Source organism: Leptodactylus fuscus, chromosome 9 (assembly GCF_031893055.1).
Source record: "Leptodactylus fuscus isolate aLepFus1 chromosome 9, aLepFus1.hap2, whole genome shotgun sequence".
NCBI lineage: Eukaryota > Metazoa > Chordata > Amphibia > Anura > Leptodactylidae > Leptodactylus > Leptodactylus fuscus.
This window is the reverse complement of record NC_134273.1, coordinates 56,892,834-56,914,280: the sequence shown is the minus strand read 5'-3', so window position 1 is coordinate 56,914,280 and position 21,447 is coordinate 56,892,834. Positions and strand designations below refer to the sequence as shown.

At 46.4% G+C, this 21,447-nt stretch overlaps 1 protein-coding gene across 2 annotated transcripts in view; it reads left to right on the top strand.

The window, feature by feature from the left end:
* KCNT2 (potassium sodium-activated channel subfamily T member 2) overlaps nucleotides 1-21,447 on the top strand; it is a 574,767-nt gene that overhangs the window by 302,412 nt on the left and 250,908 nt on the right. For both annotated transcript variants that reach the window (XM_075287704.1, XM_075287703.1), the window contains exon 15: nucleotides 5,635-5,784. In XM_075287704.1, coding sequence (XP_075143805.1) covers nucleotides 5,635-5,784 — 150 coding nt within the window. The remainder of the gene's footprint in view (nucleotides 1-5,634; nucleotides 5,785-21,447) is intronic.

Below are 21,447 nucleotides of genomic sequence, written 5' to 3'. Positions count from 1 at the left end.
TATATTCAATCTTCAGTATGAAGATGGTCCAAAGAGTGAGTTAAAGGGGAATTGTCATCTCAAATATTATATTTTCATAGCTGTTAATCTCGCTTGCTTTAAAGGACACTATTATCTCTGTATGTAAATATAGAGACAGCAGTGTTCACTTCACATAAGGCTTGGACCCAGACAAACATAAGGTGATATACACTGAATAATGCTCTCTTCCCTCTTTCATACTCCTCAAATAGAGAAGAGGAATCTTTCACATACAGGTGATTAGTATCAGTCCTCCAACTTTTCTGTCTAATGTAAGGGGTTGGAGGACACATTTTAAAAAGAGTAATAAGTGCAACTTCAAGTCTAAAACTATGGGCTTACATACCTGGATGAGAACAAGCAGTTATATAGTAGGTGAAGTGCAAAATGATAGAGCATCTCTCTGCAAACAGTAAGATCATAAATAGACTAGCAAAGTGCTGAATACATTACTATATATAGCAGTATAGAGAGTGTACCCAAAGAGCCCTACAGACATGTCATGTTTGGCAACATAGTCCTGCCCAAAGCGCATCAACAGCAGTGGAACAAGTGAAGCAGTAATGTTAATTGTTAAATTTGGGAGATTAGAATACCCCTTTAAAGGGTTTGTCCAGGATAACTTAAAATTCCTGCACTACTCTAAACACTCTACCCCCTCCTACTTTCTAAATAAAATCAATTATGCAAAAATGGAGAGTTGCCCATAACCCTGGTGCGGTCATGTGACTACCCCAGGGATATTTCTGATTATCTGGTGATGATCCGTTTCCTTATTTCCGGAAATAGATCGACCCTACTACTCCACCCCCCCATCCTCTCCATCCATGGCTTCTTCAGGTGAGATGGCTCCTCCTCCTCTTGCTCGTGCGGGGTGTGCTGTTCTAAACTGTGTGCACCGCCGCATGTAATTCACCTTTACTGCGCTTCCATGCATGCGCAGCAGAGGTGTCTCATCGCTGCTGAGGAGGAGTACGGGAGCAATACAGGAGGAAGGGCCATCTCGCTGGAAGAAGCGTGGAGGGGTAAGTATATAATATGGGTCAGGGGTTGGGCTGAGTAGGTAGAGAAGGGTGGGATAGTTAGAGAGACAGGGAGTGGAGAAAGGAAGGAGGAGGGCAGAGAGGAAGGAGGGGGACTAAGGTGAGAGGGTTAGTGAGGAAGTTACATAGCAGGAAGATGAGCGAGTAAACAAAAGCAGGAGATACCAGCAGCTCCCAGAGGCACCCAGAAATCACTCAAAACACAGATATAGGTATATGGGTGCATTTATTAACCCATCAGTAGCACTAACCGACATTTAAAAAAAACACAAAACTTATTTTTGCCAGGAAAACCCCTTTAAGTAATTTAGCAGAAAGAAGAAAAGCTTTTATAGAAGAGCAAGCAAAGAAACACGCTTTAAAGGACTCAGTAAGGTCTCTAGCAATTTTATAGAAGTTTAGCTAGGCTGCACAGCGTATATGGGAATAAAGCTTTGGTGAGAAAGAAGATGAAGTAGGCAACGAACTGACCAGGTTATCTGGGAAAAGGATGATAAGAGGAGACAGAAGCATTTCTCTCTGATAAGATATATTACAAAGTTTCTAATATTTACCCGAACAAGATAAATTTCAGACAAGTGTTATTTTTTATTGTAGTGAGAGAGAGCTGATGGAGCAAGACAAAGCCCTAGAAAAGACCAATGTCATTCCTAGTGGTAGAGACGTGTAAATGATGCCTTCGGGTTCATAGAGCTTTATTTGGATCAAATAATGGTAACACTTTTGGAATTAGTGCAACTTCTTCAGACCACACTGACATAACCATAGTACCAAATGTAGCCATCATCATCACAAATCATGAACACATGACATGTGATACAGGTGATAGGTCATGGAAATAGTGCATAAAAACCATTAAAATAGTATATCCATAGGAAAACAAAGAGCATATGATACAAGCAAATACAAGTAAATTAGTAAAAATTCACATTAGAAGCAAAATTCAGATAATAAAATATATCAAATGGCACCAAAAATCACTGTACAATGTACGGTACTAGTGTATTAGTTTCTACCCTTACTACATTCACTTTACTAGTATATACCTGTGTGATTGTACTTGAACTGCTATCTCCCTATGCCAGGATAATTAGTTTCTTTGGACAAACTATTTAATTTCTACCCGTACACCAGTGTATTTTATAAGACTTCAGTCCTTAAACTGGGAAGTGATACAGTACCTTCGAGTACGGGTTTGGTGCCACTTTGCACTATACACAATATTTACCAATTTGCAGTTGAGAGTTTGGGGACTTCATAACTAGTCACTAGTTTCCCATAGCTCTTTTTTATTTTATGTTGAGCTATTTCCACCACTCACTCGAGTTGGTGCCCGGATAAGAGCTGCAACTGTTCAAGGAGCTCTCAACGGCACCAGGTACTCTTTTTTCACAGACATTAAGGCAAAAATCAGCAGCACTCCAATAGTTGAAAAAAAAATCTGTGATTTATTCCCTGATGCACCTGGACATAAATCACAGATTATTTTTTTTTTCAACTACTGAAAACTGCCGGTTTTTGCCTTTTATACATATGTTAGGAGGTGACCACATCCCTGCTGGACCTGCACCCATACGTTCTTGCTGTGCTGATTTAAAAATATATTTTTTCCAGTTTTCCATAGAGTTAGACTCCAATTAAACCACAGCTGGTTACATTGTTTATTCCTTACTATCAAAATCTGTTACAGGATGGAGATCTTTGGCACTGGATGGATCCCACTCTGATTGATAATTGGGTCTGCCGGATTTCTGTCATGGCACCCATCATTTACAGGAGAAAGAAAAAAAAAAAAACAGTCCACACTCTTTGGTATTTATAATGAAATCTGAAATGTAGGTCACTAATGGTGTCGCCAATGCAGATGTCATAGAGCTGTATGATGTCAGATTGCTCAGGTCAATTGACCTTGCTCACGATTATTTACTTGTATTATGGGAGGTGGCAGTATACATCATTGTAATAGTATAGCCAACCCCGCTGTTAACACAGGAGCGAGCGGAGGAAGAACTCGGGTGCTGGGCACTGGTTGACCCAGACCAGGAACCAGCCCGGAGTTACTACCCAAAATAACCCTGGAATAAGTAATTTTTTAAAACGTTACTGGATACCTACTGTAACAAGCTTAAAAACAATTTCAAGTTATTTTGTTGGGCTGTTGCAGGTAATTACATAGTTACATAGTAGATGAGGTTGGATAAAGACATTAGTCCATCAAGTCCAAGCTATAACCCTACGATCCCCTACAGTGTTGATCCAGGGGAAGTAAAAAAAAAAAAACATGAGGCTCATGACAATTGCCCCATTTCAGGGGAAAAAAATCCTTCCCAACTCCAAATCTGGCAGTCAGTATAAAACCCTGGATTAACGTGTCCTTAAAATCTAGAGTCCATAACCCAACGCCGCACCTCTCATGAGGCGACCTGAAGCGACCGCTTCAGGTGGCGCTATGCCGGGGCCCCGGGAGGGGCGGCATTTTTACTGACCTAAGCCAGACCAGGACAAGCTGTCCTGGACTAGCTTAGCGTCACCGTCTCGGCAGCCCGGCAGGGGAAGCAAGCGTTGGATTGGGGCTGCCCTGTGGACGCAGCGCTGCTTTAACTCACCTATTGGCAGCGCTGCTCCAGCGGCTGCCCCTCACGCTTAGCAGAGAGCAGGTCCTCTCTCTGCCTGCTAACGCCGCCACCTCCGCTCCTCCCCCTCCTCCCCACACGTTGGGTGACGTGGCCACGTAATCAGACCCGACATGTCCCTGCGACCTACGCAGGCAGGAAGCGGGGCGTTGCATTTCAGGAGGGTGGGGCAGGGGAGCGACTTTCTGTTGTCCGCCTCAGGCGGCAAAAAGGCTAGGTTCACCCCTGCCATAACCTGTTATATTTTTCTCTTCAAGAAAGGCATCCAGGCCCTCTCTGAACTTGTTTAATGATTAGTGGTAATGCTATAGAGCAGAGATACTCAATTGGCAACTAGGGAAAGAAAACAGCTATCGAAACCCCTAACTCCTTATTAATTTATTTTGCTCACGTATATAGGGCCATTATATTCCGCCACACTTTACAGACATTGTGGTCACTGTTCCTTTTAGGGCTCACAATGTAATCCCTGATACATTACAATACCGCAGCATCAATGATCAACAATCGTCCCTGCTAAGTGCACAGGAGAGTGCGCCTGTGGGGGCGATAGGGACATGCAATAGTTTTTTTGTTTGTTTGTTTTTTTTAAGCTTGTCAAATTATGCAGGTTAAAATATCTAAGTTGCAAAGACAGAGAGTCTATCTATCTATCTATCTATCTATCTATCTATCTATCTATCTATCTATCTAAAACAGGGGAACTCTGATAGCAAAAATTAGGAGCCTTAAGGTGCCCAGCAAGTAATCTTAACCCAAGTATTCACAAAAAAAACTGAGAACAATCTTGCAGAGCTTCAGAATAGGTGACAAGTAATCGTATTATCATGTTCAGCTCACAGAGTGCAATGTTTCAATCCCACATTAGGATTTTTTTCAAGCAAATTGATACATGCCCAGTAGGGGTACATAAGTCATGTTACCAATTAGCATATTCAATGCAATGAAGTGTAATATGAATGACGAGGTGTTACATTAATAGTGTGTGACACATCAGAAATGACTGAGATGATTATGGTGCAAAGGATTTGCCAAAATGTGTTTATCATATTTGATATATTTTTGGCACATGTTTTGCTCCATAGTCATCTCAGTTATTTTTGATGTGTCACACTATTGGTGTAACACATGGAGATTTATATTACACTTTATTGCATTGTATATGTTAATTTTTCATGTGACTTATGTACACCTACTGGGCATATATCACTTTGAAAAAAAATACCAATGTTTGGGGTTGAAATATTGCACTGTTAGACTGAATATTATATTGTAAAGTATATATATTTTTACCTATGTTGGATTGTTGCAAGATTCTTCACTAGTGAATATGATATATTTCTACACACAACATACATGTACAGTACCACCAATATACCATTAGTCATACCTATTATTAGACCTTTGTGTAATATAGAAATCCTATTGAACCCAATATTTTTTTCCTTTGCTAGCCATGCCACTAACATATTCAATAAAGGTAGAGGTGAAATGTCATGTTGCACTAAACCACAGAAAAAAGAAAGCCTTCAAGGGGCAACATTGTGGCTCAGTGGTAAATCACTACAACCTTTGCAGCTGGAGTCCTGGGTTTGAATCCTGTCAAGGACAGCATCTGCAAGGAGCTTGTATGTTATCCTCAAGTTTTTGTGTATTTCCTCCCATACTCCAAAGACCTACTGACAGGGGAATAAAATGTACATTGTGATCCCTATGTGGTCCTCGCAATCTACAAAGAAAGGCTTGAAGGATACATGTAAATGACTTGTACTTTGCTACTTTTTTTGTAGATAATGTTTTATTGAATTTTTAAAATGACAACAATGAACCTACTGTATATACCGTTGATAACAGTAAGTACGGCATTACAGACAGATGAAATATTCAGAAGTGTTTTTGTATGTTTGGGATTTATATGTAATGATTTTGTTTCACAGGGAAGGACAGCAATCCCCAGAGCAATGGCAAAAAATGTATGGTAGATGCTCAGGAAATGAAGTCTATCATATTAAGATGGCGGAAAGCTTATTCTTTGCAGAATACGAAGGCAAGAGCTTCACATATGCTTCATTCCATGCACATAAAAAGTAGGTGCAAACACTGCATGTGTAAAATATCATACATAGCTATTTATATTCATTTTCAGATTTTTAGATTTTTGTACGCGGATTGGATTTTTGTTTTCTCTTCTGCACTTTGTTATTTAGATAAACGTTGTTCCCTCTTATTTAAGGGTGTTCTGCTTAATTTAAAAAAAAAAAATATATATATATATATATATATATATAGAGAGAGAGAGAGAGAGAGAGAGAGAGAGAGAGAGAGAGAGAGAGAGAGGCTAAAGAGACGAAATGACAAAAAAGTTAAAAAAAAAAAAGTAAAACTTTGAGACCTGATCTCCATTAGAGATGAGCGAACACTAAAATGTTCGAGGTTCGAAATTCGATTCGAACAGCCGCTCAATGTTCGTGTGTTCGAACGGGTTTCGAACCCCATTATAGTCTATGGGGAACAGATACTCGTTAAGGGGGAAACCCAAATCCGTGTCTGGAGGGTCACCAAGTCCACTATGACACCCCAGGAAATGATGCCAACACCTCTGGAATGACACTGGGACAGCAGGGGAAGCATGTCTGGGGGCATCTAACACACCAAAGACCCTCTATTACCCCAACATCACAGCCTAACAACTACACACTTTACACACTCAATACCACCTCTCTGACAGTAGGAAAACACCTTGAAACATGTGTATTTGGCACTTGCAGTGAGGAGAGCTTGTCACCAGCAGTGAATTTGGCCCTTGTAGTAAGTTGAGGTTGGCACCAACATTTGTTTTGAAAATCAGGGTGGATTGAGCCTCTAACCAGCAGAGTTTGGGCAAATTCATGGTGGAGGGAGCCTCTAAACACCCCAGTTTGGGCAAATTCATGGTGGAGGGAGCCTCTAAAAACCCCAGTTTGGACCAATTCATGGTGGAGGGAGCCTCTAACCAGCCCAGTTTGGGCAAATTCATGGTGGAGGGAGACTCTAAAAAACCCAGTTTGGACCAATTCATGGTGGAGGGAGCCTCTAACCAGCCCAGTTTGGGCAAATTCATGGTGGAGGGAGCCTCTAACCAGCCCAGTTTGGACCAATTAATGGTGGAGGGAGCCTCTAACCAGCCCAGTTTGGACCAATTAATGGTGGAGGGAGCCTCTAACCAGCCCAGTTTGAACCAATTCATGGTGGAGGGAGCCTCTAAACAGCCCAGTTTGGGCAAATTCATGGTGGAGGGAGCCTCTAAAAAACCCAGTTTGGACCAATTCATGGTGGAGGGAGCCTCTAACCAGCCCAGTTTGGACCAATTAATGGTGGAGGGAGCCTCTAACCAGCCCAGTTTGGACCAATTCATGGTGGAGGGAGCCTCTAAACAGCCAAGTTTTGGGAAATTCATGGTGGAGGGAGCCTCTAACCAGCCCAGTTTGGACCAATTCATGGTGGAGGGAGCCTCTAAACAGCCAAGTTTTGGGAAATTCATGGTGGAGGGAGCCTCTAACCAGCCCAGTTTGGACCAATTCATGGTGGAGGGAGCCTCTAAAAAACCCAGTTTGGACCAATTCATGGTGGAGGGAGCCTCTAAACAGCCCAGTTTGGGCAAATTCATGGTGGAGGGAGCCTCTAACCAGCCCAGTTTGGACCAATTAATGGTGGAGGGAGCCTCTAAACAGCCCAGTTTGGGCAAATTCATGGTGGAGGGAGCCTCTAACCAGCCCAGTTTGGACCAATTCATGGTGGAGGGAGCCTCTAACCAGCCCAGTTTGGGCAAATTCATGGTGGAGGGAGCCTCTAAAAAACCCAGTTTGGACCAATTCATGGTGGAGGGAGCCTCTAACCAGCCCAGTTTGGGCAAATTCATGGTGGAGGGAGCCTCTAACCAGCCCAGTTTGGACCAATTAATGGTGGAGGGAGCCTCTAACCAGCCCAGTTTGGACCAATTCATGGTGGAGGGAGCCTCTAACCAGCCCAGTTTGGACCAATTAATGGTGGAGGGAGCCTCTAAACAGCCAAGTTTTGGGAAATTCATGGTGGAGGGAGCCTCTAACCAGCCCAGTTTGGACCAATTCATGGTGGAGGGAGCCTCTAAACAGCCCAGTTTGGGCAAATTCATGGTGGAGGGAGCCTCTAAAAAACCCAGTTTGGACCAATTCATGGTGGAGGGAGCCTCTAATTAGCCCAGTTTGGACCAATTAATTGTGGAGGGAGCCTCTAACCAGCCCAGTTTGGACCAATTAATGGTGGAGGGAGCCTCTAAACAGCCCAGTTTGGGCAAATTCATGGTGGAGGGAGCCTCTAACCAGCCCAGTTTGGACCAATTAATGGTGGAGGGAGCCTCTAACCAGCCCAGTTTGGACCAATTAATGGTGGAGGGAGCCTCTAACCACCCCAGTTTGGACCAATTCATGGTGGAGGGAGCCTCTAACCAGCCCAGTTTGGACCAATTCATGGTGGAGGGAGCCTCTAAAAAACCCAGTTTGGACCAATTCATGGTGGAGGGAGCCTCTAAACAGCCCAGTTTGGGCAAATTCATGGTGGAGGGAGCCTCTAAAAAACCCAGTTTGGACCAATTCATGGTGGAGGGAGCCTCTAACCAGCCCAGTTTGGACCAATTAATGGTGGAGGGAGCCTCTAAACAGCCAAGTTTGGACCAATTCATGGTGGAGGGAGCCTCTAAAAACCCCAGTTTGGACCAATTCATGGTGGAGGGAGCCTCTAACCAGCCCAGTTTGGACCAATTAATGGTGGAGGGAGCCTCTAACCAGCCCAGTTTGGACCAATTAATGGTGGAGGGAGCCTCTAACCACCCCAGTTTGGACCAATTCATGGTGGAGGGAGCCTCTAAACAGCCAAGTTTGGACCAATTCATGGTGAAGGGAGCCTCTAAAAACCCGTTTGGACCAATTCATGGTGGAGGGAGCCTCTAACCAGCCCAGTTTGGGCAAATTCATGGTGGAGGGAGCCTCTAAACAGCCCAGTTTGGGCAAATTCATGGTGGAGGGAGCCTCTAACCAGCCCAGTTTGGACCAATTAATGGTGGAGGGAGCCTCTAACCAGCCCAGTTTGGACCAATTAATGGTGGAGGGAGCCTCTAACCACCCCAGTTTGGACCAATTCATGGTGGAGGGAGCCTCTAAACAGCCAAGTTTGGACCAATTCATGGTGGAGGGAGCCTCTAAAAACCCCAGTTTGGACCAATTCATGGTGGAGGGAGCCTCTAACCAGCCCAGTTTGGACCAATTAATGGTGGAGGGAGCCTCTAAACAGCCAAGTTTTGGGAAATTCATGGTGGAGGGAGCCTCTAACCAGCCCAGTTTGGACCAATTCATGGTGGAGGGAGCCTCTAAAAAACCCAGTTTGGACCAATTCATGGTGGAGGGAGCCTCTAACCAGCCCAGTTTGGACCAATTCATGGTGGAGGGAGCCTCTAAACAGCCCAGTTTGGGCAAATTCATGGTGGAGGGAGCCTCTAAAAAACCCAGTTTGGACCAATTCATGGTGGAGGGAGCCTCTAATTAGCCCAGTTTGGACCAATTAATTGTGGAGGGAGCCTCTAACCAGCCCAGTTTGGACCAATTAATGGTGGAGGGAGCCTCTAAACAGCCCAGTTTGGGCAAATTCATGGTGGAGGGAGCCTCTAACCAGCCCAGTTTGGACCAATTAATGGTGGAGGGAGCCTCTAACCAGCCCAGTTTGGACCAATTAATGGTGGAGGGAGCCTCTAACCACCCCAGTTTGGACCAATTCATGGTGGAGGGAGCCTCTAACCAGCCCAGTTTGGACCAATTCATGGTGGAGGGAGCCTCTAAAAAACCCAGTTTGGACCAATTCATGGTGGAGGGAGCCTCTAAACAGCCCAGTTTGGGCAAATTCATGGTGGAGGGAGCCTCTAAAAAACCCAGTTTGGACCAATTCATGGTGGAGGGAGCCTCTAACCAGCCCAGTTTGGACCAATTAATGGTGGAGGGAGCCTCTAAACAGCCAAGTTTGGACCAATTCATGGTGGAGGGAGCCTCTAAAAACCCCAGTTTGGACCAATTCATGGTGGAGGGAGCCTCTAACCAGCCCAGTTTGGACCAATTAATGGTGGAGGGAGCCTCTAACCAGCCCAGTTTGGACCAATTAATGGTGGAGGGAGCCTCTAACCACCCCAGTTTGGACCAATTCATGGTGGAGGGAGCCTCTAAACAGCCAAGTTTGGACCAATTCATGGTGAAGGGAGCCTCTAAAAACCCGTTTGGACCAATTCATGGTGGAGGGAGCCTCTAACCAGCCCAGTTTGGGCAAATTCATGGTGGAGGGAGCCTCTAAACAGCCCAGTTTGGGCAAATTCATGGTGGAGGGAGCCTCTAACCAGCCCAGTTTGGACCAATTAATGGTGGAGGGAGCCTCTAACCAGCCCAGTTTGGACCAATTAATGGTGGAGGGAGCCTCTAACCACCCCAGTTTGGACCAATTCATGGTGGAGGGAGCCTCTAAACAGCCAAGTTTGGACCAATTCATGGTGGAGGGAGCCTCTAAAAACCCCAGTTTGGACCAATTCATGGTGGAGGGAGCCTCTAACCAGCCCAGTTTGGACCAATTAATGGTGGAGGGAGCCTCTAAACAGCCAAGTTTTGGGAAATTCATGGTGGAGGGAGCCTCTAACCAGCCCAGTTTGGACCAATTCATGGTGGAGGGAGCCTCTAAAAAACCCAGTTTGGACCAATTCATGGTGGAGGGAGCCTCTAAACAGCCCAGTTTGGGCAAATTCATGGTGGAGGGAGCCTCTAACCAGCCCAGTTTGGACCAATTAATGGTGGAGGGAGCCTCTAAACAGCCCAGTTTGGGCAAATTCATGGTGGAGGGAGCCTCTAACCAGCCCAGTTTGGACCAATTCATGGTGGAGGGAGCCTCTAACCAGCCCAGTTTGGGCAAATTCATGGTGGAGGGAGCCTCTAAAAAACCCAGTTTGGACCAATTCATGGTGGAGGGAGCCTCTAACCAGCCCAGTTTGGGCAAATTCATGGTGGAGGGAGCCTCTAACCAGCCCAGTTTGGACCAATTAATGGTGGAGGGAGCCTCTAACCAGCCCAGTTTGGACCAATTCATGGTGGAGGGAGCCTCTAACCAGCCCAGTTTGGACCAATTAATGGTGGAGGGAGCCTCTAAACAGCCAAGTTTTGGGAAATTCATGGTGGAGGGAGCCTCTAACCAGCCCAGTTTGGACCAATTCATGGTGGAGGGAGCCTCTAAACAGCCCAGTTTGGGCAAATTCATGGTGGAGGGAGCCTCTAAAAAACCCAGTTTGGACCAATTCATGGTGGAGGGAGCCTCTAATTAGCCCAGTTTGGACCAATTAATTGTGGAGGGAGCCTCTAACCAGCCCAGTTTGGACCAATTAATGGTGGAGGGAGCCTCTAAACAGCCCAGTTTGGGCAAATTCATGGTGGAGGGAGCCTCTAACCAGCCCAGTTTGGACCAATTAATGGTGGAGGGAGCCTCTAACCAGCCCAGTTTGGACCAATTAATGGTGGAGGGAGCCTCTAACCACCCCAGTTTGGACCAATTCATGGTGGAGGGAGCCTCTAACCAGCCCAGTTTGGACCAATTCATGGTGGAGGGAGCCTCTATAAAACCCAGTTTGGACCAATTCATGGTGGAGGGAGCCTCTAAACAGCCCAGTTTGGGCAAATTCATGGTGGAGGGAGCCTCTAAAAAACCCAGTTTGGACCAATTCATGGTGGAGGGAGCCTCTAACCAGCCCAGTTTGGACCAATTAATGGTGGAGGGAGCCTCTAAACAGCCAAGTTTGGACCAATTCATGGTGGAGGGAGCCTCTAAAAACCCCAGTTTGGACCAATTCATGGTGGAGGGAGCCTCTAACCAGCCCAGTTTGGACCAATTAATGGTGGAGGGAGCCTCTAACCAGCCCAGTTTGGACCAATTAATGGTGGAGGGAGCCTCTAACCACCCCAGTTTGGACCAATTCATGGTGGAGGGAGCCTCTAAACAGCCAAGTTTGGACCAATTCATGGTGAAGGGAGCCTCTAAAAACCCGTTTGGACCAATTCATGGTGGAGGGAGCCTCTAACCAGCCCAGTTTGGGCAAATTCATGGTGGAGGGAGCCTCTAAACAGCCCAGTTTGGGCAAATTCATGGTGGAGGGAGCCTCTAACCAGCCCAGTTTGGACCAATTAATGGTGGAGGGAGCCTCTAACCAGCCCAGTTTGGACCAATTAATGGTGGAGGGAGCCTCTAACCACCCCAGTTTGGACCAATTCATGGTGGAGGGAGCCTCTAAACAGCCAAGTTTGGACCAATTCATGGTGGAGGGAGCCTCTAAAAACCCCAGTTTGGACCAATTCATGGTGGAGGGAGCCTCTAACCAGCCCAGTTTGGACCAATTAATGGTGGAGGGAGCCTCTAAACAGCCAAGTTTTGGGAAATTCATGGTGGAGGGAGCCTCTAACCAGCCCAGTTTGGACCAATTCATGGTGGAGGGAGCCTCTAAACAGCCCAGTTTGGGCAAATTCATGGTGGAGGGAGCCTCTAAAAAACCCAGTTTGGACCAATTCATGGTGGAGGGAGCCTCTAATTAGCCCAGTTTGGACCAATTAATTGTGGAGGGAGCCTCTAACCAGCCCAGTTTGGACCAATTAATGGTGGAGGGAGCCTCTAAACAGCCCAGTTTGGGCAAATTCATGGTGGAGGGAGCCTCTAACCAGCCCAGTTTGGACCAATTAATGGTGGAGGGAGCCTCTAACCAGCCCAGTTTGGACCAATTAATGGTGGAGGGAGCCTCTAACCACCCCAGTTTGGACCAATTCATGGTGGAGGGAGCCTCTAACCAGCCCAGTTTGGACCAATTCATGGTGGAGGGAGCCTCTAACCAGCCCAGTTTGGACCAATTAATGGTGGAGGGAGCCTCTAACCACCCCAGTTTGGACCAATTCATGGTGGAGGGAGCCTCTAAAAAACCCAGTTTGGACCAATTCATGGTGGAGGGAGCCTCTAAACAGCCCAGTTTGGGCAAATTCATGGTGGAGGGAGCCTCTAAACAGCCCAGTTTGGGCAAATTCATGGTGGAGGGAGCCTCTAACCAGCCCAGTTTGGACCAATTAATGGTGGAGGGAGCCTCTAACCAGCCCAGTTTGGACCAATTCATGGTGGAGGGAGCCTCTAAACAGCCCCGTTTGGGCAAATTCATGGTGGAAGGAGCCTCTAACCAGCAGAGTTGTGGGAAAGCAGGGTGGAGGGAGCCTCTAACCAGCAGAGTTGGTGGAAATCAGGGTGGAGGGAGCCTCTAACCAGCAGAGTTGGGGGAAATCATGTTGGAGGGAGCCTAGTATTAGCAGAATTGTGCAACGCTTATGGTGGATGAGTATGAGGATGCGGAGGAATTGGAGAGGTTGAGTACAGACATGGAGTTTCATGTTGGGGTGCTTTACCCAGGTGGGCACAAAAATGAAGGCTCTATCCAGTGGTGGTTCATTTTTATCAAAGTGAGCCGGTCGGCACTCTCAGCTGACAGACGGGTGCGCTTGTCAGTGATGATGCCACCGGCTGCACTGAACACCCTCTCAGATAGGACGCTGGCGGCAGGACAGGACAGCACCTCCAAGGCATATAGGGCAAGTTCAAGCCACAGGTCCAACTTCGACACCCAATACGTGTAGGGCGCAGAGGGGTCGGAGAGGACAGGGCTGTGGTCGGAAAGGTATTCCCGCAACATGCGCCTATACTTCTCACGCCTGGTGACACTAGGACCCTCCGTGGCGGCACTTTGGCGAGGGGGTGCCATCAAGGTGTCCCAGACCTTAGACAGTGTGCCCCTCGTTTGTGTGGACCGGTGAGAACTTGGTTGCCTACTGGAGGAACTGCCCTCCCTGCCGCCACTGTCACATGCTGGAAACATCTCCATCATATTCTGCACCAATTGCCTGTGGCAAGCATTGATGCGATTGGCCCTCCCCTCTACCGGAATAAAAGACGAGATGTTGTTTTTATACCGGGGGTCAAGGATAGCAAAGATCCAGTACTGGTTGTCCTCCATGATTTTGACAATACGCTTGTCGGTTGTAAAGCACCCCAACATGAACTCAGCCATGTCTGCCACAGTGTTAGTTGGCATGACTCCTCTGGCCCCACCGGAAAGTTCAATCTCCATTTCCTCCTCATCCTCCATGTCTACCCATCCGCGCTGCAACAATGGGACGATTCGAAGTTGCCCGGAAGCCTCCTGTATCACCATCACATCATCGGACAACTCTTCTTCCTCCTCCTCCTCCTCCTCCTCCTCCTCCATTAAACGCAGTGAAGCGGACAGATGTGTGGACCTACTCTCCAGCTGTGACGGATCGGATGCTATCCCTAACTCCTCTGTGTGATCTGAGTTATCCCTGATGTCAATCAGGGATTCTCTCAGAACACACAAGAGCGGGATTGTAAGGCTCACCATCGCATCCTCAGAGCTCACCCTCCTTGTGGACTCCTCAAAGACCCGTAGGATGTCACAAAGGTCTCTCATCCATGGCCACTCATGGATGTGAAACTGAGGCAGCTGACTTTGTGGCACCCTAGGGTTTTGTAGCTGGTATTCCATCAAAGGTCTCTGCTGCTCAACCACTCTATTCAACATCTGAAACGTTGAGTTCCAGCGTGTGGGGACGTCGCACAAAAGCCGGTGTTGTGGCACATGCAGGCGTTGCTGGAGAGATTTTAAGCTAGCAGCGGCTACTGTCGACTTGCGAAAGTGGGCGCACATGCGCCGCACTTTCACCAGTAGCTCTGGAACATTGGGGTAGCTCTTTAGGAAACGTTGCACCACTAGGTTGAAGACGTGGGCCAGGCATGGAACATGTTGGAGTCCGGCAAGCTCCAGAGCTGCTACCAGGTTCCGGCCGTTATCACAAACGACCATGCCTGGGCCCAGGTGCAGCGGCTCAAACCATATTGCCGTCTCATCGAGGAGGGCATCCCTCACCTCGGAGGCAGTGTGCTGTCTGTCCCCCAAGCTGATCAGCTTCAGCACAGCCTGCTGACGTCTACCAACGCCAGTGCTGCAACGTTTCCAACTCGTAGCTGGGGTCAATCTAACAGCGGAGGAGGAGGCGGTGGCGGAGGAGGAGGCGGAGGAGGAGGCGGTAGAGGAGGAGGAGGAGGGGGGTGTTCTTCTCGTGTCCCTGCCAGGAATGTTAGGCGGGGAGACGAGGTACACCGGGCCAGTTTGGGAAGTAGTCCCAGCCTCAACTACATTTACCCAGTGTGCCGTCAGTGAAATGTAGCGTCCCTGTCCGCATGCACTTGTCCACGCGTCGGTGGTCAAGTGGACCTTTGTGCAAAGCGCGGAACTAAGGGCCCGCCTGATGTTGAGTGACACGTGCTGGTGCAAGGCGGGGACGGCACACCGGGAGAAGTAGTGACGGCTAGGGACGGCATAGCGAGGTGCCGCAGTTGCCATCAGGTCCAGGAAGGCGGGAGTTTCAACAAGCCGGAACGCCAACATCTCCTGGGCCAGCAGTTTAGCGATGTTGGCGTTCAAGGCTTGCGCGTGTGGGTGGTTAGCAGTGTATTTCTGCCGCCGCTCCAATGTCTGAGAGATGGTGGGTTGTTGTAAAGAAACGCCTGATGGTGCCTTTGATGGTGCAGGAGAAGGAGATAAGACAGGACCAGGGGAGGATGAGGTAGAAGTCAACAAAGTGGCGGAGGCAGATGAAGTGGTGTCCTGGCTCGTCCTCTGGAGTGCATCGCCAGCACAGTCAGCAGTGGCAGTGGCAGAGGCAGAGGCAGTGGCAGTGGCGTGAACGGCAGGCGGCCTTTGTCCTGCCGTTGCTGCCTGCCACTGATTCCAGTGCTTGGATTCCAAATGACGGCGCATTGAAGTGGTGGACAGGTTGCTCTTCTCAGAGCCCCTAATCAATTTCGAGAGGCAAATTGTGCAGACAACACTATATCTGTCCTCGGCGCATTCCTTGAAAAAACTCCACACCTTCGAGAAACGTGCCCTCGAGGTGGGAGTTTTTCGGGGCTGGGTACGAACTGGAACATCTTGGGAGATTCCGGGTGTGGCCTGGCTTCGCCTAAGCTGCTGACCTCTGCCTCTGCCTCTAGCTACCCTTTTTGGTGCTGCACCTGCCTCAACATCCACACTACTTTCCCCGCTTGACATCCCCCCTGTCCAGGTCGGGTCAGTGTCCTCATCATCCACCACTTCCTCTTCCAACTCCTGTCTCATCTCCTCCTCCCGCACAATGCGCCAGTCAACTGGATGCCCTGACGGCAACTGCGTCACATCATCGTCGATGAGGGTGGGTTGCTGGTCATCCACCACCAAATCGAACGGAGATGGAGGAGACTCTAGTGTTTGAGCATCTGGACACAGATGCTCCTCTGTTAGGTTCGTGGAATCGTGACGTGGAGAGGCAGGTTGAGGGACAATGAAAGGAGCGGAGAACAGCTCTGGGGAGCAGGGACAGTTTGAGTTATTGTTCTGTAAAGCTTCGGAATTTTGGGAGGAAGGAAGACAAGACTGTTGGGTAATAGGAGGAGAGGAGGCAGAGTCTGACTGGCTGCTGGACAATGTGCTGTAAGCGTTCTCTGACAGCCATTGCAAGACCTGTTCCTGGTTCTCGGGCCTACTAAGGTTTGTACCCTGCAGTTTAGTTAATGTGGCAAGCAACCCTGGCACTGTGGAGTGGCGCAATGCTTGCTGCCCCACAGGAGTAGGCACGGGACGCCCTGTGGCTTCACTGCTACCTTGCTCCCCAGAACCATTCCCCCGACCTCGCCCACGGCCTCGTCCACGTCCCTTTCCGGGAGCCTTGCGCATTTGGAATTCCTAGTTAGAAATTGGCACTGTATACCAGTAGTAAAAATTGTGGGTGCACGTAACCCCAATATATTCTTTGAATTCCCAGTCAGACACTGGCACTATATGGCAGTAGCAAGAAATGAGGGTATTTGTATTCCCAATATACTCTTTGAATTCCCAGTCAGACAATGGCACTGTATACCAGTAGTAAAAATTGTGGGTGCACGTAACCCCAATATATTCTTTGAATTCCCAGTCAGACACTGGCACTATATGGCAGTAGCAAGAAATGAGGGTATTTGTATTCCCAATATACTCTTTGAATTCCCAGTCAGACAATGGCACTGTATACCAGTAGTAAAAATTGTGGGTGCACGTAACCCCAATATATTCTTTGAATTACCAGTCAGAAACTGGCACTATATGGCAGTAGCAAGAAATGAGGGTATTTATAACCCCAATATATTCTTTGAATTCCCAGTCAGACAATGGCACTGTATACCAGTAGTAAAAATTGTGGGTGCACGTAACCCCAATATATTCTTTGAATTACCAGTCAGAAACTGGCACTATATGGCAGTAGCAAGAAATGAGGGTATTTGTATTCCCAATATACTCTTTGAATTCCCAGTCAGACAATGGCACTGTATACCAGTAGTAAAAATTGTGGGTGCACGTAACCCCAATATATTCTTTGAATTACCAGTCAGAAACTGGCACTATATGGCAGTAGCAAGAAATGAGGGTATTTATAACCCCAATATATTCTTTGAATTCCCAGTCAGACAATGGCACTGTATACCAGTAGTAAAAATTGTGGGTGCACGTAACCCCAATATATTCTTTGAATTCCCAGTCAGAAACTGGCACTATATGGCAGTAGCAAGAAATGAGGGTATTTGTATTCCCAATATACTCTTTGAATTCCCAGTCAGACAATGGCACTGTATACCAGTAGTAAAAATTGTGGGTGCACGTAACCCCAATATATTCTTTGAATTACCAGTCAGAAACTGGCACTATATGGCAGTAGCAAGAAATGAGGGTATTTATAACCCCAATATATTCTTTGAATTCCCAGTCAGACAATGGCACTGTATACCAGTAGTAAAAATTGTGGGTGCACGTAACCCCAATATATTCTTTGAATTCCCAGTCAGAAACTGGCACTATATGGCAGTAGCAAGAAATGAGGGTATTTGTATTCCCAATATATTCTTTGAATTCCCAGTCAGACAATGGCACTGTATACCAGTAGTAAAAATTGTGGGTGCACGTAACCCCAATATATTCTTTGAATTACCAGTCAGAAACTGGCACTATATGGCAGTAGCAAGAAATGAGGGTATTTATAACCCCAATATATTCTTTGAATTCCCAGTCAGACAATGGCACTGTATACCAGTAGTAAAAATTGTGGGTGCACGTAACCCCAATATATTCTTTGAATTCCCAGTCAGACACTGGCACTATATGGCAGTAGCAAGAAATGAGGGTATTTGTATTCCCAATATACTCTTTGAATTCCCAGTCAGACAATGGCACTGTATACCAGTAGTAAAAATTGTGGGTGCACGTAACCCCAATATATTCTTTGAATTACCAGTCAGAAACTGGCACTATATGGCAGTAGCAAGAAATGAGGGTATTTATAACCCCAATATATTCTTTGAATTCCCAGTCAGACAATGGCACTGTATACCAGTAGTAAAAATTGTGGGTGCACGTAACCCCAATATATTCTTTGAATTACCAGTCAGAAACTGGCACTATATGGCAGTAGCAAGAAATGAGGGTATTTGTATTCCCAATATACTCTTTGAATTCCCAGTCAGACAATGGCACTGTATACCAGTAGTAAAAATTGTGGGTGCACGTAACCCCAATATATTCTTTGAATTACCAGTCAGAAACTGGCACTATATGGCAGTAGCAAGAAATGAGGGTATTTATAACCCCAATATATTCTTTGAATTCCCAGTCAGACAATGGCACTGTATACCAGTAGTAAAAATTGTGGGTGCACGTAACCCCAATATATTCTTTGAATTCCCAGTCAGAAACTGGCACTATATGGCAGTAGCAAGAAATGAGGGTATTTGTATTCCCAATATATTCTTTGAATTCCCAGTCAGACAATGGCACTGTATACCAGTAGTAAAAATTGTGGGTGCACGTAACCCCAATATATTCTTTGAATTACCAGTCAGAAACTGGCACTATATGGCAGTAGCAAGAAATGAGGGTATTTATAACCCCAATATATTCTTTGAATTCCCAGTCAGACAATGGCACTGTATACCAGTAGTAAAAATTGTGGGTGCACGTAACCCCAATATATTCTTTGAATTCCCAGTCAGACACTGGCACTATATGGCAGTAGCAAGAAATGAGGGTATTTGTATTCCCAATATACTCTTTGAATTCCCAGTCAGACAATGGCACTGTATACCAGTAGTAAAAATTGTGGGTGCACGTAACCCCAATATATTCTTTGAATTACCAGTCAGAAACTGGCACTATATGGCAGTAGCAAGAAATGAGGGTATTTATAACCCCAATATATTCTTTGAATTCCCAGTCAGACAATGGCACTGTATACCAGTAGTAAAAATTGTGGGTGCACGTAACCCCAATATATTCTTTGAATTACCAGTCAGAAACTGGCACTATATGGCAGTAGCAAGAAATGAGGGTATTTGTATTCCCAATATACTCTTTGAATTCCCAGTCAGACAATGGCACTGTATACCAGTAGTAAAAATTGTGGGTGCACGTAACCCCAATATATTCTTTGAATTACCAGTCAGAAACTGGCACTATATGGCAGTAGCAAGAAATGAGGGTATTTATAACCCCAATATATTCTTTGAATTCCCAGTCAGACAATGGCACTGTATACCAGTAGTAAAAATTGTGGGTGCACGTAACCCCAATATATTCTTTGAATTCCCAGTCAGAAACTGGCACTATATGGCAGTAGCAAGAAATGAGGGTATTTGTATTCCCAATATATTCTTTGAATTCCCAGTCAGACAATGGCACTGTATACCAGTAGTAAAAATTGTGGGTGCACGTAACCCCAATATATTCTTTGAATTACCAGTCAGAAACTGGCACTATATGGCAGTAGCAAGAAATGAGGGTATTTATAACCCCAATATATTCTTTGAATTCCCAGTCAGACAATGGCACTGTATACCAGTAGTAAAAATTGTGGGTGCACGTAACCCCAATATATTCTTTGAATTCCCAGTCAGAAACTGGCACTATATGGCAGTAGCAAGAAATGAGGGTATTTGTATTCCCAATATACTCTTTGAATTCCCAGTCAGACAATGGCACTGTATACCAGTAGTAAAAATTGTGGGTGCACGTAACCCCAATATATTCTTTGAATTACCAGTCAGAAACTGGCACTATATGGCAGTAGCAAGAAATGAGGGTATTTGTATTCCCAATATATTCTTTGAATTCCCAGTCAGACAATGGCACTGTATACCAGTAGTAAAAATTGTGGGTGTATATAGCCCCAATTCTATTGCTAGGGGACTTGCAGGGTATTTCTGGGGTGAAGGTGGGGGGGCACACCGTTGGAACGGGTATCGGGGTATATATCGGGTATACGGGAATACACTGACAGTGTATTCCATTCAGGATCCTGGGAAAGCTGGGTTGCGGCGATTGAGCCCGTCAGTGCCACGTTACACTGACAAGCTTCTCCCTGGAATTTAGCTCTTACAAGAGCTGTTGGTTGTCTTCTCCTTCCTATCCTAGCCTGTCCCTGCCTACCCAGAATCTAAGCCCTAGCTAGCTGGACGGAAACCTCCGTCCTCGGTGAATTGCAAGCTCAGAATGACGCGAAGCTGGGCGGCGCTGTTCTTTTAAATTAGAGGTCACATGTTTTCGGCAGCCAATGGGTTTTGCCTACTTTTTTCAACGTCACCGGTGTCGTAGTTCCTGTCCCACCTACCCTGCGCTGTTATTGGAGCAAAAAAGGCGCCAGGGAAGGTGGGAGGGGAATCGAGTAATGGCGCACTTTACCACGCGGTGTTCGATTCGATTCGAACATGCCGAACAGCCTAATATCCGATCGAACATGAGTTCGATAGAACACTGTTCGCTCATCTCTAATCTCCATAATAATCACAGACAGCACCCCACCCTGCTTGTTTTCAGATCAGGAAGGGTCCACAGTTGATCCATTTTTCACATCAGTTTTTTTTTTTTTTTTTTTTTTTTTACATTTCTTATACTCTTTACGTCTCTGAGCTCATGAACAGAAAGCACAGACATTAATGTAGCACTGTGGTCCATAGAATAAGCCATAATAGAGTATGTCTCTGTTTCTTATCCATGAAACAATGGAATACAAAAGGTTGTCTGCATATACCCAATAAAATGAATGTGTGCACATGCAGTCCATGATTATTACAGACATTACATGTCCTCAAAATATGTGTGAACATTATCAGGTTTGATGTAAAGAAGGCTAACTCTTTATAACAACCAAGTTCACATTATTATTATTAATTATTATTATTATCCCCAACCTGGAAGGCAGAAGTGTGCGTCTTAAGATCACTAGATTTTCAAGATTTGTGCAAGTTGTTATTCGTTTCGAGTAGCCCCTCAATATTCGACTACTCGAATTGAATATCGAACCCTATTATAGTCTATGGGGGGAAAATGCTCGTTTCAGGGGTAGGCAATGTTCGATCAAATTACATTTTCCAAGTCCACAAGTGAGGGTCGGGCTGGATCCTCCGAGAAGTCTTCTCCGTGCAGCGTCCCCGCGGCATCTTCCGGCTCTGAATTCACTCTGCCAGGCATCGGGCCTGGGCAGATCCGACTACAACAAGCGGGCATGCGCAGTCGGCTCTGCCCAGGCCCGATGCCTGGCAGAGTGAATTCAGAGCCG